The 21,850-nt window shown below is 43.3% G+C and overlaps 1 protein-coding gene across 2 annotated transcripts in view; it reads right to left on the reverse strand.

Annotated features, from left to right (window-relative positions):
- LOC122931325 (tetraspanin-33-like) overlaps positions 1 to 21,850 on the reverse strand; it is a 53,250-nt gene that overhangs the window by 19,589 nt on the left and 11,811 nt on the right. The window contains exons 3-5 of one of the 2 annotated variants that reach the window (XM_044285393.1): positions 5,046 to 5,170; positions 3,535 to 3,609; positions 3,362 to 3,457 (exon numbers count right to left, since the gene is read on the reverse strand). In XM_044285393.1, coding sequence (XP_044141328.1) covers positions 3,362 to 3,457; positions 3,535 to 3,609; positions 5,046 to 5,170 — 296 coding nt within the window. The remainder of the gene's footprint in view (positions 1 to 3,361; positions 3,458 to 3,534; positions 3,610 to 5,045; positions 5,171 to 21,850) is intronic. The other variant, XM_044285398.1, reaches the window with a different exon arrangement.

Genomic DNA, 21,850 nt, shown 5'->3' on the forward strand with positions numbered 1-21,850 from the left:
CTCCATCTGCCATTAACTCTTGTGGAACACCTAAAGGGTTAACAAAGTTTGTAAACCCAGTTTTGAATACCTTGAGGGGTGTACTTTCTTAGATGGAGTCACTTTTTTGAAATTTTTATTCTAGGGGTACAACAGGGGGCTTCAAATTGGACATGGTATAAACAAAACCAGTCCTGCAAAATCTGCCTTCCAAAACCCATATGGTGTTCCCCTCCTTCTATGTCCTCCCGTTCGGCCAAACAGTAGTTTACGACCACATATGGGGTGTTTTTGCAAACTACAGAATCAGGGCAACCCATTTTGAGTTTTGTTTGGCAGTTAACCCTTGTTTTACTCCTGGAAAAAATTGATTATATTGGAAAATTTTCCAAAAAATAGAAATTTCTAAATTGTTTCTCCATCTGCCAATAACTCTTGTGGAACACCTAAAGGGTTAACAAAGTTTGTAAACCCAGTTTTGAATACCTTGAGGGGTGTACTTTCTTAGATGGAGTCACTTTTTTGAAATTTCTATTCTAGGGGTGCAACAGGGGGCTTCAAATGGGACATGGTATAAACAAAACCAGTCCTGCCAAATCTGCCTTCCAAAACCCATATGGTGTTCCCCTCCTTCTATGTCCTCCCGTTCGGCCAAACAGTAGTTTACGACCACATATGGGGTGTTTCTGCAAACTACAGAATCAGGGCAACCCATTTTGAGTTTTGTTTGGCAGTTAACCCTTGTTTTTTTCCAGGAAAAAATTGATTATATTGGAAAATTTTCCAAAAAATCTAAATTCTAAAAATGTATGTCCATTTGCCATGAAGTGTTGTGGAAGACCTAAAGGGTTAACAAAGTTTGTAAAAACAGTTTTGAATACCTTGAGGGGTGTAGTTTCTAGAATGGGGTCATTTTTGGGTGGTTTCTATTATGTAAGCCTCACAAAGTGACTTCAAACCTGAACTGGTCCATAAAAAGTGGGATTTTGAAGATTTCCGAAAATTTCAAAATTTGCTTCTAAACTTCTAAGCCTTGTAACATCCCCAAAAAATAAAATATCATTCCCAAAATGCTACAAACATGAAGTAGACATATGGGGAATGTAAAGTCATCACAATTTTTGGGGGTATTACTATGTATTACAGAAGTAGAGAAACTGAAACTTTGACCCAATTTTAGCAGTGTCATGAAGTACAATATGCGACGAAAAAACAATCTCAGAACGGCCTGGGTAAGTCAAAGCGTTTTAAAGTTATCAGCACTTAAAGTGACAGTGGTCAGATTTGCAAAAAATGGCCTGGTCCTTAAGGTGAAATAGGGCTGTGTCCTTAAGGGGTTAAAAAAGAATGTTTTATCATACAACAACGACTTCTAGAAAGAAAATACCCTGACTGGATGATTTTTAGAGGCTTCCAAATTGCAAGGGAAAAATCCAGGGAATTTTTAGTATTTAAAAATAAAACTAAAAAATACAATAAAAATACTAATACTCCCAAAAATCAAGAAATACGTAATGAACTACAACAACCATTTGAACAAGAAAGCACTAATAAAAATAAAAAAATAAGTGCAAAGGAAGATCAAAAGAAAAATTCAAAACCTACGTTGGTACTGACGTATAGCCGACAATATAATATAATCCAAAATATCAAAAAAATAAATATCTCCCTGTACTTTATGAGGATAATATACTTAATATAGTGTTAAAAGAAGGATGCAGGATAGTATCAAAAAAACCTCAAAGTATAGGAAATGTTTTGTCGCCCTCTATGTTTACAAAGGAGACCTGTCCACTTACAGGCACTTGGCTTACATATAAGGGGTTCACACGCTGCGGCAGTCAGCGGTGCCGCACCTGCAATTATGCACAAAATACAAAAACTTTTTATAATTCAAGTCATACACAGACTTATAATATAAAATCTTATATTAACTGCAATTCAAAGGGAGTAATCTATGTAATTAGGTGCGAACAATGTGATAAAATGTACATAGGATGTACAATAAGAAAATTCAAAACTCGAATATTAGAACACTTAAACTATATAGATAATCCCTCATATGTTAATATTTCCAATGTGGCCAGACATTTTATAGAAAAACATAACCGCAGCCCCAAATATTTGAAAACCTATGCTATAGAGCAAGTCAAAACCCACATAAGGGGAGGAGACATAAAACATCAAGTTAATCTAAGAGAAGCATATTGGATTTTCAAATTAGAAACAAGATATCCCAAGGGCTTAAATATGCGAAAAGAAATCATGCACTTCTATTGACTAACTTGCTAACCCCCTTAAAATTGTATCTGTGGGTCTTCTTCTATCCAAGAGGCTCATATACCTTATATACAATATATAACATATTTCTACTTATATCTGTGCTCTGCAATAGTACAATACATGTCTCTATATAATGCCAGTGGTTTTTCTTATGAAAGATATGAGTAACGCAATAGCAGTGTGAATGGATACCTATCTAAAAAATAAAAAGCGGCTTACAAGCAGGGTTTTCCTTTCATACTGCTATGTATAACTGTATCCTTGGGTTTTCCTTTATCCAAGAGGTCCATATACCTTATATAACATATTTCTATTCATATATGTGTTCTGCAATAGTACAATACATGTCTCTATACAATGCCAGTGGTTTTCTTGTGAAAGATATGAATAACGCAATAGCAATGTGAATGAATACCTATCCAAAAAGCAACTTACAAGCAGGGTTTTTCTTTCATACTGCTATGTATTTTATTTTAGTTTCAAGTTTTTTTATCTGCATGCTACATGATAAGAATAGTATTATTATGTTAGAAAAAGCCAATGATTTTATATTGGAACATGCTTGTTTTAAAACACGTTTGTATAAATTTGTGCAGGCAGAATAACAAAGTGATTTGAACTTGGTGTCTCAGGTGATATCTATGGGCGTCAGGTGTTGCGCATAGAGGCGGAACCAACATTATCAAATGCCAATCCCTCTCCCCCCACACTTTTTCTAACACTGGTGGGAGGTTCTACTAATTTTTGGTTTGTGCGCATCTGACCCTCCTATATATATACCTGAGCACACCACATGCACACTACTGTTACGAATAAGAACTTTCGAAACGCGTCAACAGCCTACACCTAGGAGAATTGAACCTTGTAATACCTGTGCACTTTTTTATAAATAAAGCCGGAGAACTTGATACTTCAAGAAAAAGTGAGTGCTGGAGTCTGAAAATTTGTTTATTGTTCTAGTTATATAGAACACATTGCCTAACCCATCAGCCCACATGTATTACCATGTAAACTGCATAATAATGTGTGCCAATGGCTTCAATTTACTGGGGGATTTTATTTTAGGGGAAATACACTTAAATGTGAAGATCAATGTTACCTTTTTCTGAATGTAATCAATGACGTTTTGCAAATCTATATCTTCTCGGTAATAAATAATTGCCCTTGCCATTACAGAATTGGCTTTATCCAAAACCTGGAAGATAAAAGTGTTAAAAAGCCTCCCACTGTCACCCAGCCATAAATGAATAGAAAACTAGAGTCCGTACTCACCATTCCTGAGAACATAAAGCCTAGAACAGCTGCCACAAGCTGAAGAACCAAGACTACAATGAGCATGCCCGCAAACTGAAAAAAGGAAATACACGAATCAGCGTCATTTCAGGGACAATTATTTCAGACAAATGTAAAACAATGTGCCTACAAACATGCCGATGAGAATGACGCATAACAGGACATTCACAGTTCAAGTACTTCTTAGGGCTCATGCACACGACCATATGTATTTTCAAAACACGGATCCACAAAAAATACTGATGTTTTTAAAAACAATGTGTAAATCTGGCCACAGGATTTGTGTGGAAATGCTTTTTCACCATTGAACTTGTAGGCCTGAGTTTAAGGCCTCATGCACACGACCGTTCCGTTTTTTGCGGTTCACAAACCGCGGATCCGCAAAAAATGGAAGCCGCCCGTGTGCATTCCGTATTTTGTGGAACGCAACAGCTGGCCCCTAATAGAACCATGCTATCCTGGACAATAATAGGACATGTTCTATTCTTTTGCGGAACAGACATATACGGAAATGGAATGCACACAGAGTGACTTCCGTTTTTTTGCAGACCCGTTTAAATTAATGGCTCAGCATACGGTCCGCAAAGAAAATACAAAATGGACACGGAAATTAAATACATTCGTGTGCATGAGCCCTTACATGAGACTTATGTCCTTTAAACTAAAGCATCTACAAGTTCAATGGTAAAAAAGCGTTTCCACACAAATCCTGTGGTCGGATTTACACATTGTTTTTAAAAACATAAAAAACGCATGCGTTTTTACCACAATTGTGTTTTTCTTTTACAGGTGAAGCATGTTTAATCAAAGTGTTTCACCTGTAGAAATTGCATAGGCAATTACCCCATTGATTTAACACCTTGAATGGAACACTTGAATAGGAGCTGAACTGCAGTAACCCAGCATGGCTGTGCATAGTTGAAAGACTATTTCCCGTGTCAGAGACCACAGGACACAGCTGATTGGGTGTCAGACCCCCACTGATCGGATACTGAGGATCTATCTTGAGGATAGGTCATCAATATCAGGACCCTGAAAAAACTATTTAAAAGTTTAAAATATATCCAATTATTTCATTTATTTAATTGGGGTAAACACCAAGTAAATTTTTTAATTGAAAATCCCCAACTTATGCAGCTATATGGCATCCAGTTGAAAACATTGTCCATAGGCTCCTGTTTTAAAGAGATATTAACATTCTGGGGCCCCCGCAGCGATTTGTTTGCAAACCTCACCGCTGTGGCTAGTCAAGATCACTCTCTCAGGCAAGGCCCAGCAACTCCTCCGTCCGTTTCATACAGTCTCTGAATATGGTTTCATTTTATAATACCGCTGATGGGGCTCTGACAATAAGATCTTTTAGTCCTCCTCCTGAGTGGACCCCAAGGCAGCCGCTTCCCATATAGCTACGATCCTGGCAGTAGCCACATAAATGAACCACATAACCAAACATACATTGGTTTTGGTCTATGTCTACAGCTTCTACTTACGATTTTAAGCAGTAGGTGCACATCTCTCAGGGCTCCCATGCATCCAAAGAAAGTTATGATGAACATAAGCATTCCCACCACGATTAATAAGACAGCAGGGTCTGTTGTAAGGGAATCCACAGCACCTGACAAGTGGTAATAGTTAGTGATTTGTGCTGATCTTTCAGTCAGGATCAGTTTTATGAGCATTGCCATCACAACAACTTACACTCCTAATCTAACGCAGTGAAATAGTACGATTAAAAAAGACAGAAAAACTCCTTGACTTTAAATTGCGGCTGACAAAACACTCACATGTGATAGGCAGGGCTTTCAGAAAACTGGTTGGGCACACAACTTTACTAAAAATACTGCAGTTTGTGCCATTAAACCATTTGCCGTTTATTGTTAATGGCTTTGCCGGAAAAATCGTGTAGCCAGCTAACAAGGTATTTGAACACCCCACACACTGCATTTTGCAGTGGTTTTGGACATGCACAAGGAACGTGGAAACATACCCTAAATCCCTAAATGAATCACTCATTGAACAATCTAGTACACTGCAATCCCTGTAGCTCTGTGCCCCCAGTAGTCACAACAGTGCCTTTCCAAAGTAGTCATACCAGTACTTCCTTCTTCCAGTTTTTACAGTTGTGCCTTCATCCAGTAGTCAGTCACATTAGTGACTCCTCATTTTTCTAGTAGTCACAGCTGTCCTTGATTTTTCTAAAAAATAGCCACCGCAGTGCCTACTTTCCTTCCAATAGTCATACCAGTACCACCACTACAGTCAAAAAATGCCACCCACCCCCCTTAGTAGTCACACCAGACCTCACTCTCTCCTATAAGGCAGGATCTTCACCCCACCTTCACCAGTAGTTACAGTAGTGTTTTTCTCCTGCCCAGTAGCCATAGCAGAGCCCTCCCTCCACCAGTAATAACAGAAATGCCTTTATTAACCATTCTTGCCAGAATTACCATCAAGGCTTAATTTCCTGCTCCCCTTTGCTTTCTTTAGCAGCACCTTCTCCATAGTAGACCTTGTAATTCCTCTTTCTACTTTTACTCAATTTTACATGCACCCTCTTCTGTCATAAAGCTACTGATAGATACAGTTTAGTAAAAAATTTGTTCACACTTTTCATTCCCCAGTTTTTCTTGCTTTTTTTTTATTTTCTACAGTGTATATTTATGTTGAAGACATGAAATCCATGAAGGCACACATATGGAATTAGTAAGCAAAAAAGTGTTAGACAAACCAGGACATCTTTATATTTTTGATTATTCAAAGTTAGCTCGGTTTGCTTTGATGACAGCTTTGCAAATTCTTGGCATTCTCTAAATCAAAGTCATGACGTAGTCACCTGGACTGGTTTTCTAACAGTCTTCAAGGAGTCCCTAGGTGCAGGTCTGCTGCTTTTCCTTCATGTTGGGCTCTAATTCATTCCAAACTATTAAGGTTGGGTGATTGTGGAGATCATGTCATCTGATGCATCACTATTCTTCTTGGTCAAATAGCCCTTTTTTCAATTAACAGGTATCCCTTGTCAACAGTTAGAGGGCATTCCCATAATTGTAAGTGTTTTACGGTCTGCAAACTGTTTATCCGCAGTGCAGACTCAATGACTTCAATGGGTCTGTGATTCACATTTCCCAGTGAAGTATAGGACATCCGTGGCCACACAGATGATCACCGCAAACCACATTCATAATGTGGTTGAGACTTTCAGTTGTGTTGTTCAGAGATAGGACTGATACACAGTTCCATAAAGTGTTTAGCCTTATTCTACTACTGATCACCATTATGGCAAGAACCACTCAACTATGTTGATGGTTCATTATTATAAGACACAAAGTCAGTCAATCCAGAAACTGTCTCTCTTGAGGACAGGAAAACCTCTGCTGCAGAGGATAAGTTCATTAGAGTTACCAGCCTCCAAAACTACAAGTTAACAGCACCTCAGATTACAGCCTACATAAATGCTTTACAGAGATCAAGTACCAGCACTGCCATAGCTATAGATTTCACAGCGGTCGCAGTTGCCACCGGGCCCCTAAGCCAGGGGGCTCACAGGGCCCCCTTGCCAGTGGCGCTGTATTTATGGGAGCGCTCAGTAATATGCAGGAGGTGGGGAAATAAAGCGCTCTGAGTGCTGTACTCAACTCTCCCTGCTTGCTCTTCTTGGGGCCCTTGCTGCTGTGTCCTGGCTGCCTACAGCGTCAGGACGTACAGAGTGCACTATGACCTGACACTGCGAGCAGTCAGTGGACTGTGCAGCACAGGCCCCGAGAAGAGAGCCTTGGCGAAACTGGAGAGTGGTGGCGGAGCGAGAGAGGTTAGTTAATTTATTTTATCTGGAGGTCTAATGGGGGTCTTATCTGAGGTATGATATTGGGGGGGTCCTGACATGGAGTTCCAATGGGGGTCTGAGTGGTCTAAATGGGGTCTGGTCTGAGGTCTGATATGGGGGGTCTGAAGGTCTAATGGGTGTCTGATCTAAGGTCTGATATTGGGGGGGGTCTGACATGGAGGTCTCATGGGGTCTGGTCTGAGGTCTGATACATGGGGGGTCTGAGAGGTCTAATGGGGTCTGGTCTCAGATTGTGGTGCCAGTATTTTCAGGGGGACTGTTTCTGCAATATACTATTGTGGGGGTAGCACAGCAGACACAGTATAGAAGGTGGCAGGGTGGGGTGTTCAGATGGTCGGAGACTGATGAAAAAAGTAGGAAACTAAGATGTCTGTTTGTTAAACTCTGCAGAAAGAAGAGATGGCTGAAATAAACCATCATGGTGGTCTGATCTGAAAGGAGAAGATGAGGAAAGAGAATATCTACATCAGAGGAGACACCACTGGATGTAAGAGGTATGTGGGGCTGTATTACCCTATACTCTGTAGCACTGTATGCAATCTTTTCCAGATATGTCTTTAAAGAGGTTGCCACCCTTGCCTTGCTTTTTTTTCCGTACGAGCACTGCCTTCTCTGCTCTGTTTACCTGCTCCACTGCAATTGCTGCGCGGAGCAGGTAAACAGAGAAAAAAAAGCAGCTCTCATATGAGCGCTGCCTTCTCTTCAAACAGCTGATCGGCATGAGTGGACCCTCACAAATCTGATATTGATGGCCTATCCTGAGGACAGATCATTAGTAGTAAAAAAAAAAAGGACAACCCTTTTAACTGTAGGCCTGGAGGGAATGGGTTGGGTTGAGAATTTGGCATGGGGGGACATTTCAACTTATACATATACATTTGTGGTTGCCACTGTGAAGCATGTCGGAGGATATATGATGGTGTGGGGGTGATTTTGTAAAAAAATTCAAGGCACAATAGACCGGCATGGCTACCACAGCGCTCTGCAGCGTCATCCCATCTGGTTTGCATTCAGTGGGACCAACATTTGCTTTTCAACAAAACAATGACTCCAAACATAGGTTATGTAATGGCTATTTGACCAAGAAGGAGAGTGATGGAGTGACTGTGCTGCACCAGATGACATGGCCTTCACAATAACTCAACATTAACCCAAATGAGATGGAGCAAACAAGTTCTCAGCACCTCTGGGAACTCTTTCGAGATGGTTGCAAAACTACTCCAGAAGACTACATCCTGAAGCTGACTGAAAGAATGCCCAGAGTGTGCAAAGCTGTCAAACAAAAAGAAGGCTACTTTAAAGAATCAAAAATATAAAACATATCCTAGTTAAACACATTTTTTTTTCTTACTACTTAATTCCATATGTGTTCCTCCATCATTTTGATGTCTTCAATGTGAATTTTCAATGTAGAAAACAAACCTGGAATGAAAAGGTGTGTCCAAACTTCTGACTGGTACTGTATGTCGTTTTGGGGTTTTGTTTTGTTTTTTGCTTCTAGCTAACAGAGGTGGATGTAAGAGTATAACACAGTTATCATTTTCTCATGGCACCGTGTGCTCTCTCTGCTGAGCAGAAACAGTCAGATACTACTTATTGACATACGGTCTATGAGACGCTGGATGACAACTCCCATGAGCACTCTAATCCCTTAATACAAGGGCAGAAATGCCACCTGGGCAAACTATGCAGCTGTACAAGAGTCCTGAGGGGAGAAGAGGCCTGCTCTGCTCACTGTCACATTGGGGCTTGAAGGGGGGGGGGGGGGATTTACATTTAAGTTAAAACTAGATAGGGACACATACCCTAATCTGTTTTTATTTTCTCATTATAGGTTTATTTATTATATCACAATAGTCTGGAGGGGACCTCATCGACTTCTATGGGAGAGTTTTCTAGACATGCTCTGTGACTTATGCAGAGGTCATTGTACAAGGAAAGGATAGATAAGCTTTCAGTCACCTATTGTGAATAGTGGTTCCTATGTTATCTATACACATCATTGCAGGCAGGATTAGAATGACAGACTAGCAGGTAACTGCAGTAACGTGATCTGTACAGACAGAGAAGTTGTGCCTATTGTTAAGCCTAGTGGCCAGGGTGAAAAGTGCAGGATTTTATGTTTTTTGTTTAAATATAGATATTGACATGGATAATTAAATATAACACAATCATAATTCTGTAAAAGAGGCCATTTTCTGATGACACATTCCTTTTAAGAAGCAGTTGCACTGTTACTGTAGTGCTGGGCAAACAAAAGTCAGCTTAACTTGTTACAGACAGGTGTACGCCCTGATGTCCTGGTACCTGTACGCCCTGTGTATTTCCTGTCCCCCCCCCCCCCCCATGTAGGCGATCACAGCAAACCGCAGGTCAATTCAGACCTGCGGTTTGCTGCGTTTCCGGGTTATCCGGGTCTCTGAGGCCCCGATAACCCGGAACAGGGTGGTGATCGGTGGTGTGATAATACACCACCAATAACCATCCTGCAATCCTGAGAGGTGACGGTGACATCACCTCTCAGGATTGCCTCCGATTGGTTCACTGCAGGGGCGGGAGGTTCAAATTAGAGCAGCGCTCCTCTCCTCCTCCTTTTCAGTCCGGGAGCCCGAGGAGAGATTTTTTTTGTCACCTTACATCACTAAAATTGGAATAGCAAGCGATCAAAAAGTCATATGACCCCCAAAAAAGTGCCAATAAAACCGTCCTCTCATCCCGCAAAAAATTAACCCCTACCTAAGATAATCGGCTAAAAACTAAATAAAAAATTACTCTTAGACTATGGAGATACTAAAATGTTTTTTTTTTGTTTATAAAAAGATAATATAGTGTAAAACCTAAATACATTTTAAAAAGTAGACATATTAGGTATTGCCACGTCCGTAAGAATCTGCTATATAAAAATACCCCTCCTAACACCTCAGATCAACACGGTAAATAGAAAAACTGTTTCAATTTTAATCAGTTTTTCCCCCAATAACATAGTAAGGGTTAACAGCCAAACAAAACTTAATATTTATTACCCTCATACTGCAGTTTACAGAAACACCCTATATGTGGTCGTAAACTGCTGTATGACCAAACGGCAGGGCGAAGAAGGAAAGAAACTCTGTAAGGCAGATTTTGATGGCTCTTTTTTTTGGGCACCATGTCCCATTTGAAGCCCCCCTGATGCACCCTTAGAGTAAAAACTGCATAAAAGCGACCACATCTAAGAAACTACACACCTCAAGATATCCAAACTGATTTTACAAACGTCGTTAACCCTTTAGGTGTTCCACAAGAGTTATTGGCAAATAGAGATGAAATTTCAGAATTTCTATTTCTGGTAACCTTGCATCACAAAAATGTAATATAGATAAACCAGAAATCATATGTACCCTAAAAATAGTCCCAACAAAACTGCCACCTTATCCCGTAGTTTCCAAAATGGGGTCACTTTTATGGAGTTTCTACTCCAGGGGTGCATCAGCGGCGCTTCAAATGGGACATGGTGGAAATAAACCAGTCCAGCAAAATCTGCCTTCCAAAAACCACATGGTGCACCTTTCCCTCTACGCCCTACTGTGTGCCCGTACAGTAGTTTACGGCCACATATGGTGTGTTCCTGAAAACTACAGAATCGGGGCAATAAATATTGCATTTTGTTTGGCTGTTAACCCTTGCTTTGTTACTGGAAAAAATTTTATTAAAATGAAATTTGAGAATTTAAACTTTTTGACAAATTTTCCATCTCCATTTGCCAATACAGAATCGGGGCAATAAATATAACATTTTGTTTGACTGTTAAGCCTTGATTTGTTACTGGAAAAAATTTATTAAAATGGAAAATTTGCCACAAAATTTAAATTCTCAAATTTCATTTCCATTTGCCAATAACTCTTGTGCAACACCTAAAGGGTTAACAAAGTTTGTAAAATCAGTTTTAAATATCTTGAGGGGTGTAGTTTCTTAGATGGGGTCACTTTTATGGAGTTTCTACTCTAGGGGTGCATCAGGGGGACTTCAAATAGGACATGGTGTAAATAAACCAGTCCAGCAAAATCTGCCTTCCAAAAACCATACGGCGCACCTTTCCCTCTACACCCTACTGTGTGCCCGTACACAGGTTTACAGCCACATATGGGGGTTTTCTGCAAACTACAGAATCGGGGCAATAAATATAGCATTTTGTTTGGCTGTTAACGCTTCATTTGTTACTGGAAAAAAATGGATTAAAATAGAAAATTTGCCCAAAAATTTAAATTCTTAAATATCAACTCCATTTGCCAATAACTCTTGTGCAACATCTAAAGGGTTAACAAAGTTTGCAAAATCAGTTTTGAATACCTTGAGGTGTGTAGTTTCTTAGATGGGGTCACTTTTATGGAGTTTCTACTCCAGGGGTGCATCAGGGGGGCTTCAAATGGGACATGGTGTAAATAAACCAGTCCAGTAAAATCTGCCTTCCAAAAACCATACGGCGCACCTTTCCCTCTACGCCCTACTGTGTGCCCGTACAGTAGTTTACGGCCACATATGGGGTGTTTCTGCAAACTACAGAATTGGGGCAATAAATATAGCATTTTGTTTGGCTGTTAACCCTTGCTTTGTTACTGGAAAAAAATTGATTAAAATGGAAAATTTGCCAAAAAATTTCAATTCTCAAATTTAATTCCCATTTGCCAATAACTCTTGTGCAACACCTAAAGGGTTAACGATGTTTGTAAAATCAGTTTAGAATACCTTGAGGGGTGTAGTTTCTAGAATGGGGTCATTTTTGAGTGGTTTCTATTATGTAAGCCTCACAAAGTGACTTCAGACCTGAACTGGTCCCTAAAAATTGGGTTTTTGAAAATTTCTGAAAAATTACAAGATTTGCTTCTAAACTTCTAAGCCTTGTAACATCCCCAGAAACTAAAATGTATTTTCTAAAATGATCCAAACATGAAGTAGACATATGGGAAATGTAAAGTAATAACTATTTTTCGACGTATTACTATGCATTATAGAAATAGAGAAATTGAAACTTGAAAATCTGCAATTTTTTCCAAATTTTGGGTAAATTTTGTATTTTTTTATAAAAAATTTTTTACTTCATTTTACCATTGTCATGAAGTACAATATGTGACGAAAAAAACAATCTCAGAATGGCCTGGATAAGGCTACTTTCACACTTGCGTTCAGGGGTTCGCTTGTGAGTTCCGTTTGAAGGCTCTCACAAGCGGCCCCGAACGGATCCGTCCAGCCCTAATGTATTCTGAGTGGATGCGGATCCGCTCAGAATGCATCAGTCTGGCACCATTTGTCCTCCGCTCCGCTCAGCAGGCGGACACCCGAACGCTGCTTGCAGCGTTCGGGTGTCCGCCTGGCCGTGCGGAGGCAAACGGATCCGTCCAGAGTTACAATGTAAGTCAATGGGGACGGATCCGTTTGAAGTTGACACAATATGGCTCAATTTTCAAACGGATCCGCCCCCCATTGACTTTCAATGCAAGTCAAAACGGATCCGTTTGCATTATGATGTTCATGGTAATGCAAACGGATCCGTTCTGAACGGATCTAAGCGTTTGCATTATAGGTGTGTATCCGTCTGTGCAGATACCAGACGGATCCGCACCTAAACGCAGGTGTGAAAGTAGCCTAAGTAAAAGGCTGGTCCTTAAGGTGAAATAAGGCTGTGTCCTTAATGAGTTAAAGTGAGCGATTGGTGTCAAATGTATCTGTACAGTGTGGACCCTCTGTGTCAACCAAATGGATTTCACTTGGGCTACTCCTAAAGGCGTTATCCTGGCAGTATCCAGACAAATGAAGCTATAGCACCTTTGCAGGGAACTAGTAAGCTAGACAACCTATTGCTCAGGCACCCTCCCAAAGGAGAAGGTGCCTGAAGTACCCCAAGGTTGTCAGCTTGTAAGAGCTGGAGGGAGTGCATGCATGCTCCCTACTGATAGAGGAGGAGAGGCCTTGTGTGCCCAGTGGCAGGACACACCAGGAAGGAGGGAACAGCGGCATACTTCCCAACCATCTCAGATCTGGCGGCACAGTCCTGGATTTTGATGGCTGTCCCGCTTCCCGGTAGGTGCGGGAGAGGTATGTCCCGCTCTCTGGCAGCTGTCCCTGCTTCCATAGGAGCTCCGTGTGTCTTGCTGTTTGAGTTGCTGCTTCTGGGGAACAAGGTAAGTATGTGGTTTGTTTTTTTACTGCCTGTGAGGGGGGCCCTTTACTGGGCTTATTACAATGAGGGGCACAACTGGGCATATTACAGTGAGGGGGACACAGCTGGGCATATTACTGTGAGAGGGCACAGCTGGGCATATTACAGTAAGGGGGCACAGCTAGGCATATTATTGTGAGGGTGCATAACTGGGCATATTACAGTGAGGGGACACAGCTGGGCATATTACTGTGAGCCGGCACAACTGGCCATATAACTGCAAGGGGTCACAACTGATCATATTACTGTGAGGGGGCACAGCTGGCCATATTACTTTGAGGAGGCAGATAAATGGGCATAACTACTGTGAGGGCACATAACTGGGCATAACTACTGTGAGGGGACACAGCTGGGCATATTACTGTGAGGGGGCACAACTGGGCATATTAATGTGAGAAGGCACCTATCTGGGCATCGCTACTGTGAGAGGGCACCTATCTGAACATCACTTCTGTGAGGGGGCACATATCTGGTGTAAGGGATTAGGTAGCGGGGCTGTCGTCTCCTGGGTAGACAGGCACAGTTTAGCAGGCACACCGACGAAGTTACAGTCCACACGGCAGGAACTTTGTTTAACTGACCTCAGCCAGTTTTATTGTCAGGTTGAGGTACAGAACATAAAACATAGCAAACAAAAATCCTAAGCCTGTCCGGCTCTAACTATACAGCATGAAACCTCCCTGACCAAGTGCCGGCCTAATACCAAGCACCCAAACAAAATAGCAAAGTCCGTACCTCTTGAAGTGCTCTCACAGGCTCCATGCAGGTAACCTGTTCCCAGACTGAGCGAGCTGTGTCTGCATTCTCAGCCTTATATCAGGCTAGCACACCTGAGGAGTAATTACCTGACAGCCCAAAAGCCGGACTGTCCGGATGGAGTGGGGCCCACCCTTCTCTCCCCACTCCAGCAACACAGGCCCTAAGAACAGGTTTTATGCAAACCCGAATTGCACAGACCTCTCCTGAACATTTCCCTGATTGCTTTTAAATGACAGAAGTGAGAAATCTTGGGCACACATAGACCCCATCCACTACTTCTCCAGACACTCTGTCACATATCCTCCCCCCCTGTTTCAGACCCGGGGCTGGAACACATCTGGACATCAGACAATGTACACGGGACAAGGCATCTGCATTTCCCATTTGGGTCCCTGGCCTGTGCTTTACGGTAAACTGGTACTCTTGCAGGGCTAAGAACCATCTTGTTACCCTCCTATTTTTTTCCTTATTCTCACACATCCATTTTAAGGGAGCATGATCCGTGACCAATTCAAAGTGACGGCCAAGCAAATAGTAGCGGAGTGCTTCCAGGGCCCATTTAATAGCGAGGCACTCATTTTCCACAATTGCATATTTTTGCTCATGGTCATTAAGTTTCCTGCTCAGATACAGTACAGGGTGTTCCTCTCCATCCCTTACCTGGGACAGTACTGCCCCCAGTCCCACCTTTGTAGGACAAACCCTTTCTTAAAATCTGGGGTTATCAGCACTGGCTGAGCGCACAGGAGGGTTTTTAAAGTCTGAAATGATTTTTCAGCCTCTTGTGACCACTTGACCATGACAGAGTCTTTCCCTTTTGTCAGGTCCGTTAATGGGGCTGCAAGGGAAGCAAAATTAGGTATAAATCGCCGGTAATAGCCTGTAGTCCCCAAGAAGGCACGGACTTGCTTCTTGTTTACCGGTTGAGGCCACCTTTGTATGGCTTCGATTTTGTTTAACTGGGGCTTTACTAGGCCTCGGCCTATGATGTAACCTAGATACTTAGCATCTTCAAGACCAATGGCACATTTTTTGGGATTAGCTGTGAAGCCTGCCTCACACAGGGAATTGATAACCGCCTGCACCCTAGATAGATGGGATTCCCAGTCTGGACTTTGGATGATGATGTCATCCAGATATGCGGCTGCGTACTGTCTGTGGGGTCTTAAAATCTTATCCATCGCCCTCTGGAAGGTTGCAGGGGCTCCATGCAAACCAAACGGCAAGACCACATAATGAAACAACCCATCAGGAGTGGCAAAGGCAGTTTTTTCTTTGGCCTCATTTGTCAGGGGAATTTGCCAGTATCCCTTGGTTAGGTCTAGAGTGGTTATATACCTGGCATTTCCGAGCCTGTCAATGAGCTCATCAACACGGGGCATTGGGTACGCATCAAACTTAGATATGGTGTTCAACTTTCGGAAGTCATTGCAAAACCTCCAGCTGCCATCTGGTTTGGGGATCAGAACTATAGGGCTGGACCACTGGCTATGGGACTCTTCAATTACCCCAAGTTCCAACATTTTCCTCACCTCTTCAGCGATAAGCCCTCTCCTGGCCTCTGGTATTCTGTAGGGCCGCAGCTTAACCCTTTTCCCCGGTTCTGTAATGATGTCATGTTTTATGACAGAGGTGCGACCTGGGATCTCTGAGAAAAAATCCCTATTCTTAAAGAGGAATCCCTGCACTTCTACCTTTTGTGTCTTGGCCAGGGAGTCGGGAATTGTTACCTCTGGCAACAGGGGCTTCCCAGAGCACCGCTGCTCTGGTGGGAAGGAGGTGTCAGCTGCAAGTGACAGTCGATCTTTCCACGGTTTTATAAGATTAACGTGGTATATTTGCTCAGGCTTCCTCTTACCTGGTTGACGGATTTTATAGTTTACCTCATTTACTTTCTCTATCACCTCAAAGGGGCCTTGCCACTTAGCCAGGAACTTACTCTCTACTGTAGGGATCAGTACCAGAACCCGGTCACCTGGTGCAAAGGTACGTACTCTGGCACTGCGGTTATACACCCTTTGCTGTGCCCCCTGAGCCTGGGCCATATGTTCTCGTACAATAGGCATCACCGCAGATATACGGTCTTGCATTTGTACCACATGTTCTAGGACACTTCTATAGGGGGTAGCTTCTTCTTCCCAAGTTTCTTTTGCTATATCTAGCAGACCCCTAGGGTGGCGACCATATAGCAACTCAAATGGGGAGTAGCCTGTAGAGGACTGAGGCACCTCACGGATGGCAAACGTGAGATAAGGGAGAAGGAAATCCCAGTTTTTCCCATCTTTGTCTACCACTTTTTTAAGCATGGCTTTTAGAGTTTTATTAAATCTCTCTACCAGTCCATCAGTCTGTGGATGGTAGACAGAGGTACGCAGCTGTTTAACTTTGAACAGTTTACATAACTCCTTCATGATGCGTGACATAAAGGGGGTACCCTGATCTGTTAGGATCTCTTTTGGTAGTCCCACGCGACTGAACACCTGCACCAACTCTTTAGCTATGGCCTTCGATGACGTATTACGTAAGGGTATAGCTTCCGGGTAACGAGTAGCGTAGTCCATGATTACGAGAATATGTTGGTGGCCTCGAGCAGATCTTACAAGGGGCCCCACCAGATCCATGGCTATTCTCTCAAATGGTATTTCAATGATTGGCAGAGGTACCAGGGGACTACGATAGTGTGGCCTAGGAGCCGAAATTTGGCACTCGGGGCAGGTGTCACAATAGTCTTTAACATCTTTATGGACCCCAGGCCAAAAGAACCTTTGAAGGACTCTGTCTGTAGTCTTTTCAGCTCCCAAATGCCCCCCCATAAGGTGACCATGAGCAATGTCTAGTACCGTGCGTCGGTACACTTTAGGAACCACCAGTTGTTCCACCAGATCCTCTCCCCTTTTTACCACCTGGTACAACAAGTCATGTTTCACAGCCATATGCGGGAAACAAAGTCTGCCATCCGGTTCCACCAGTTTACCATCAATAGACTTCACATTTTCCCTGGCTCTAGTAAGGGTGGGATCTTTTAATTGCTCAGCACCAAATTGCTCTTTCCGTACTGCCAGGTCTGGCAAATTGTCATTAAGTGAGTCTTCCCTCTCTGGACTGCTCTGACCCTCTTCTAACCCATCACTATGGTCAGAGACCTCAGGCTCCCCTACCATGACAGACAAGGGAAACGATTCACCATCAACAGAAGTCTCTCTTAAATACCCACACCTTTCGGTACCCGGTGGTAGGTCATCTCCTTCCTGACAGGCATTTGAAAGTTTATGTTCCCATAGCTGCCAGAAATGTGGGAAATCCCGCCCCATGATGACATCATGCATTAACTTAGGCACTAAACCAACCATAAATTTTTCTGCCCCGTATCGGGTATTTAGATCTACCACAGCAGTGTGATAATTACGGGTGTCTCCATGTATGCAGGTTACCGCCAAGGTTTTAGTTTGCCATTTCCTGGGGTTTACCAAATCCGTTTTTACAAGGGTGACCAGACTGCCTGAGTCCAACAAGGCACTCACATCTTTACCTTCCACCGTAATAACACACATTTGTTTCTCCCCCGCAGTATTTAGTAATGCTACACACGCAGGCTGGGCATACAGTGATAAACGGCGGTTTATATATGAGGCATCACATTGCATTGGTTCACCATACATTGGGCAATTGGCAACAACATGACCTGGCATTTGACATCTGAAACATTTTATTAAGTCCCTATTAAGTCTCTTATAGGCCACAGATCTCCCTGGCATGGCTTGCCAGCTTCTAGAGCCTGGGCCTCCAGTCTCTCCACTTGCACCCACAGATACATCGCTTCTGCCAGCCCCCTTTTCCCTTAGAACAGTCTTACCAGGTAGTCCCGGAGATCTCCGCTGCAGGGCTGGGGGGCGCTGCGGCAGACTCAGTAGCTCTTCTGCAGATGTGTACCTCTCCACCATCTCCACCATCTGGTCAGCATTCTTGGGGTCACCGTGGCTCACCCACTTGCGCAAGGTAACGGGGAGGGCCCTTATGTACCGGTCCATCACAACCCGTTCCACCATCTGAGGGCCTGTCAGGAACTCCGGCTGCAACCACTTCTTGGTCAGGTGTATGAGGTCGTGCATTTGGGAACGTGGAGGTTTATCCATACTGTAGTCCCAGTTGTGCACACGCTGAGCACGGACCGAAAGAGTAACCCCAAGGCGTGTAAGGATCTCCCTTTTTAGCATAACATAGTCCATAGCATCCTGATTCTCCAGGTCAAAATATGCCTTTTGGGGTTCTCCTGAAAGGAAGGGGGCCAACAGTCCGGCCCACTGTGCCTTTGGCCAACCTTCTCGCTCGGCAGTCCTTTCGAAGGTGGTAAGGTAGGCCTCCACGTCATCTGCGGTTGTCATCTTTTGCAGAAAGTGACTAGCCCTTATGGCGGCATGAGGGGCCTCTGCCATCCCTGGGACCCGTCCAGCGACACTGGTCAGTTGCTGCACCACAACTGCTAAGGTCTCCCGATCTTTTCTTTGCGCCTCTTGTGCAGCCTCCAGTTGGGCCGTTAGCCTGCGGCTGGTTTCCTCAAGCGCCTTTTGCTGTACTAGGGTAGCCTCCCGCTGCACTCGGGTAGCCTCCTGTTGAGATGCAACAGCTTGCAACATAGCTTTAACCACATCCTCCATTTTCCAAGAGGCAGAAAACAGTCTTTGGTGCACCGCACAAAAATGGACTCTGTCCCTTTAAATGTTCAGTTTTTTAGTTTTTTTTTCTCTTATGCCAGAATTTGGTGTGCCCGCATTCTCCACCACATGTAAGGGATTAGGTAGCGGGGCTGTCGTCTCCTGGGTAGACAGGCACAGTTTAGCAGGCACACCGACGAAGTTACAGTCCACACGGCAGGAACTTTGTTTAACTGACCTCAGCCAGTTTTATTGTCAGGTTGAGGTACAGAACATAAAACATAGCAAACAAAAATCCTAAGCCTGTCCGGCTCTAACTATACAGCATGAAACCTCCCTGACCAAGTGCCGGCCTAATACCAAGCACCCAAACAAAATAGCAAAGTCCGTACCTCTTGTAGTGCTCTCACAGGCTCCATGCAGGTAACCTGTTCCCAGACTGAGCGAGCTGTGTCTGCATTCTCAGCCTTATATCAGGCTAGCACACCTGAGGAGTAATTACCTGACAGCCCAAAAGCCGGACTGTCCGGATGGAGTGGGGCCCACCCTTCTCTCCCCACTCCAGCAACACAGGCCCTAAGAACAGGTTTTATGCAAACCCGAATTGCACAGACCTCTCCTGAACATTTCCCTGATTGCTTTTAAATGACAGAAGTGAGAAATCTTGGGCACACATAGACCCCATCCACTACTTCTCCAGACACTCTGTCACACTGGGCATAATCTGTGAAGGGGGAACAATGGCATAACTACTGTGTGGTGGCATAAAGGGGGAATAGTATTACTATGTGGGGGCATTTAGGGGACTACGGTAGGTGTTTAGTTATGTTTTGGGTGGAGTTAGAGGTGTGGCCTCCCTCTTCCTTCTTTTCTAATGTTGGGAGGTATGCAGCGGTCTGCTCCACCGGGTAGTGGGGGACCAGTGGGGGACCAGGTAAGGTGAGCAGAACAATGGGCCATCATTAAACTGTGTGAATGGCATATGTGCAACATGTGTCCAGTTTATCTGTGGTGTGTGGCGTTTGTCCTATGCAGGATTGTACATGTGTGGCATGTGTTCTATGTGTGAGCAATGCATGTGCCTGTGTGTGACATTTGTCAGTGTGTGATTGGGGAATGTGCAACACATAACGTATGTGTGAGAAGCAAATGTGTGCTATGCGTGCTATTTTTGACTGGATATATGTGACATGTGGCCTATTTTTAAAATATATGAAGAATATATGTATTAAAAACATGGATGTTTCTGACAGCAAAATCTGCTGAAATCTACAGCAGAAATCAGTGATGACCTTCAGGTTTCTGCCACAGTTTAAGGGCTCATCCACACAAACTTATTTTTCTTCCATTTCCGTTCCATTTTTTTATAGGTCCGAATGTGGAACCATTCACTTCAATGGGGCTTGAAAAAAACGGAAATGACTCCGTTCCTATATGTCTGCATGTCCGTTCCACAAAAAAAAAATAGAACATGTTTGTTATTCTTGTCTGTTTTGTGGACAAGGACAGGCATTGTTATGGATCAGCAAAAAAACTGACACAACACGGATGTCACACTGATGTCATACATTTTTTTCTGGGCGGATCTGTCTTTTGCAAACCGCAAAATACATACGGTCCTGTGCATGAGCCCTAACAGTTGTACATACTGCAGATTCATGGCAGGAATAGACATGTCAATTCTTTTTTTCTGCAATGCAATGAGCAAGGATGTGGATTCTCATTGAAATCATTGAAACACGGAACACATGCAGATTTCAGTACAGTGTCCATATCAGAATCCACATATAAATTCCGCTATATGTTGCCAATTGAACACTGCACAGCTTTCATTTCTCATTCGGCTCTCAAAAAGTGAAAGCTGTGCTGTGATTGGTTACAATGGACTTGTGAGGAATACGGATTATTATTTCATGTCAGCCATGTTCCCACACCAGCCCTCAGCTGTCAGGTAGCAGAGGTAGTGAACTCCACAGGGGGGCCCTGCTTCAAAGCCACAGCCATATGGCAGAGAACTTCTTGCAGGCCACCTTTGTTTACAATTTCACACCCCATTCAGACAGCATGGACAGCATGGATGCAGGGAATCTAAGCCACTCCCCAGTTCAATCAAATCTAGCAGACAGAATGAAACTTGCGATTTATAAGGAATTATGAATCGCCTGGCCATCACAGGCACAAACCGGATTTGGGTCCCGGTGGCCATGATGAACAGGCCGGTGGTCATGGTTTGGTGGTGGGATGCCAGGGAAGGGAGATATACATATCTCCCCACAGAAACCATATAACGGTACCATGTTTGGACTCTACTTGTAGCTGGAACCCAGGCAGATCTGTTGGTCCCAGAACCATGCCCCTGTGACATTCTGGTCTGGAGCTATGAACCCTAAAGGGTTTTGTTGGTCATTTAATGCCAGTCCAGAAGAGGGGGAGTGGACCCATCCTAGAGGAGGGGCCGGCTACAGTTTAAAAGCCTTGTGCCAGCAAGCGGGCATGTATTTTCGGGCCATGTGTTTAGAGGGGCCTGCAACCAGCTGACATCACTGCCCTCCATGTGAATACAGCAAAGGAACATTTATCTACCGGTAACTGACTTGTACTCTGTGTAATCCTGTTTGTACCATATTACCCGTATTTGTAACCTCAGACCACCGTATATATTCTTAGTGTATATTGTGCTATCTAGTGTGCCCTTAAGGCGATTAAATATATAATTGAATCTTGTGCTATCTTGTATCTCGATCACGAATCCCCACGTTTGTGTTTTGGCCTAGTTATAAGCTACCGCGAGTTGGTTTCTCACCCTATATAATCCCGTTAACGGACCGGTCTTATATCAAACGAGAA

The sequence above is a fragment of the Bufo gargarizans genome, chromosome 1, assembly GCF_014858855.1.
Source record: "Bufo gargarizans isolate SCDJY-AF-19 chromosome 1, ASM1485885v1, whole genome shotgun sequence".
Lineage (NCBI taxonomy): Eukaryota > Metazoa > Chordata > Amphibia > Anura > Bufonidae > Bufo > Bufo gargarizans.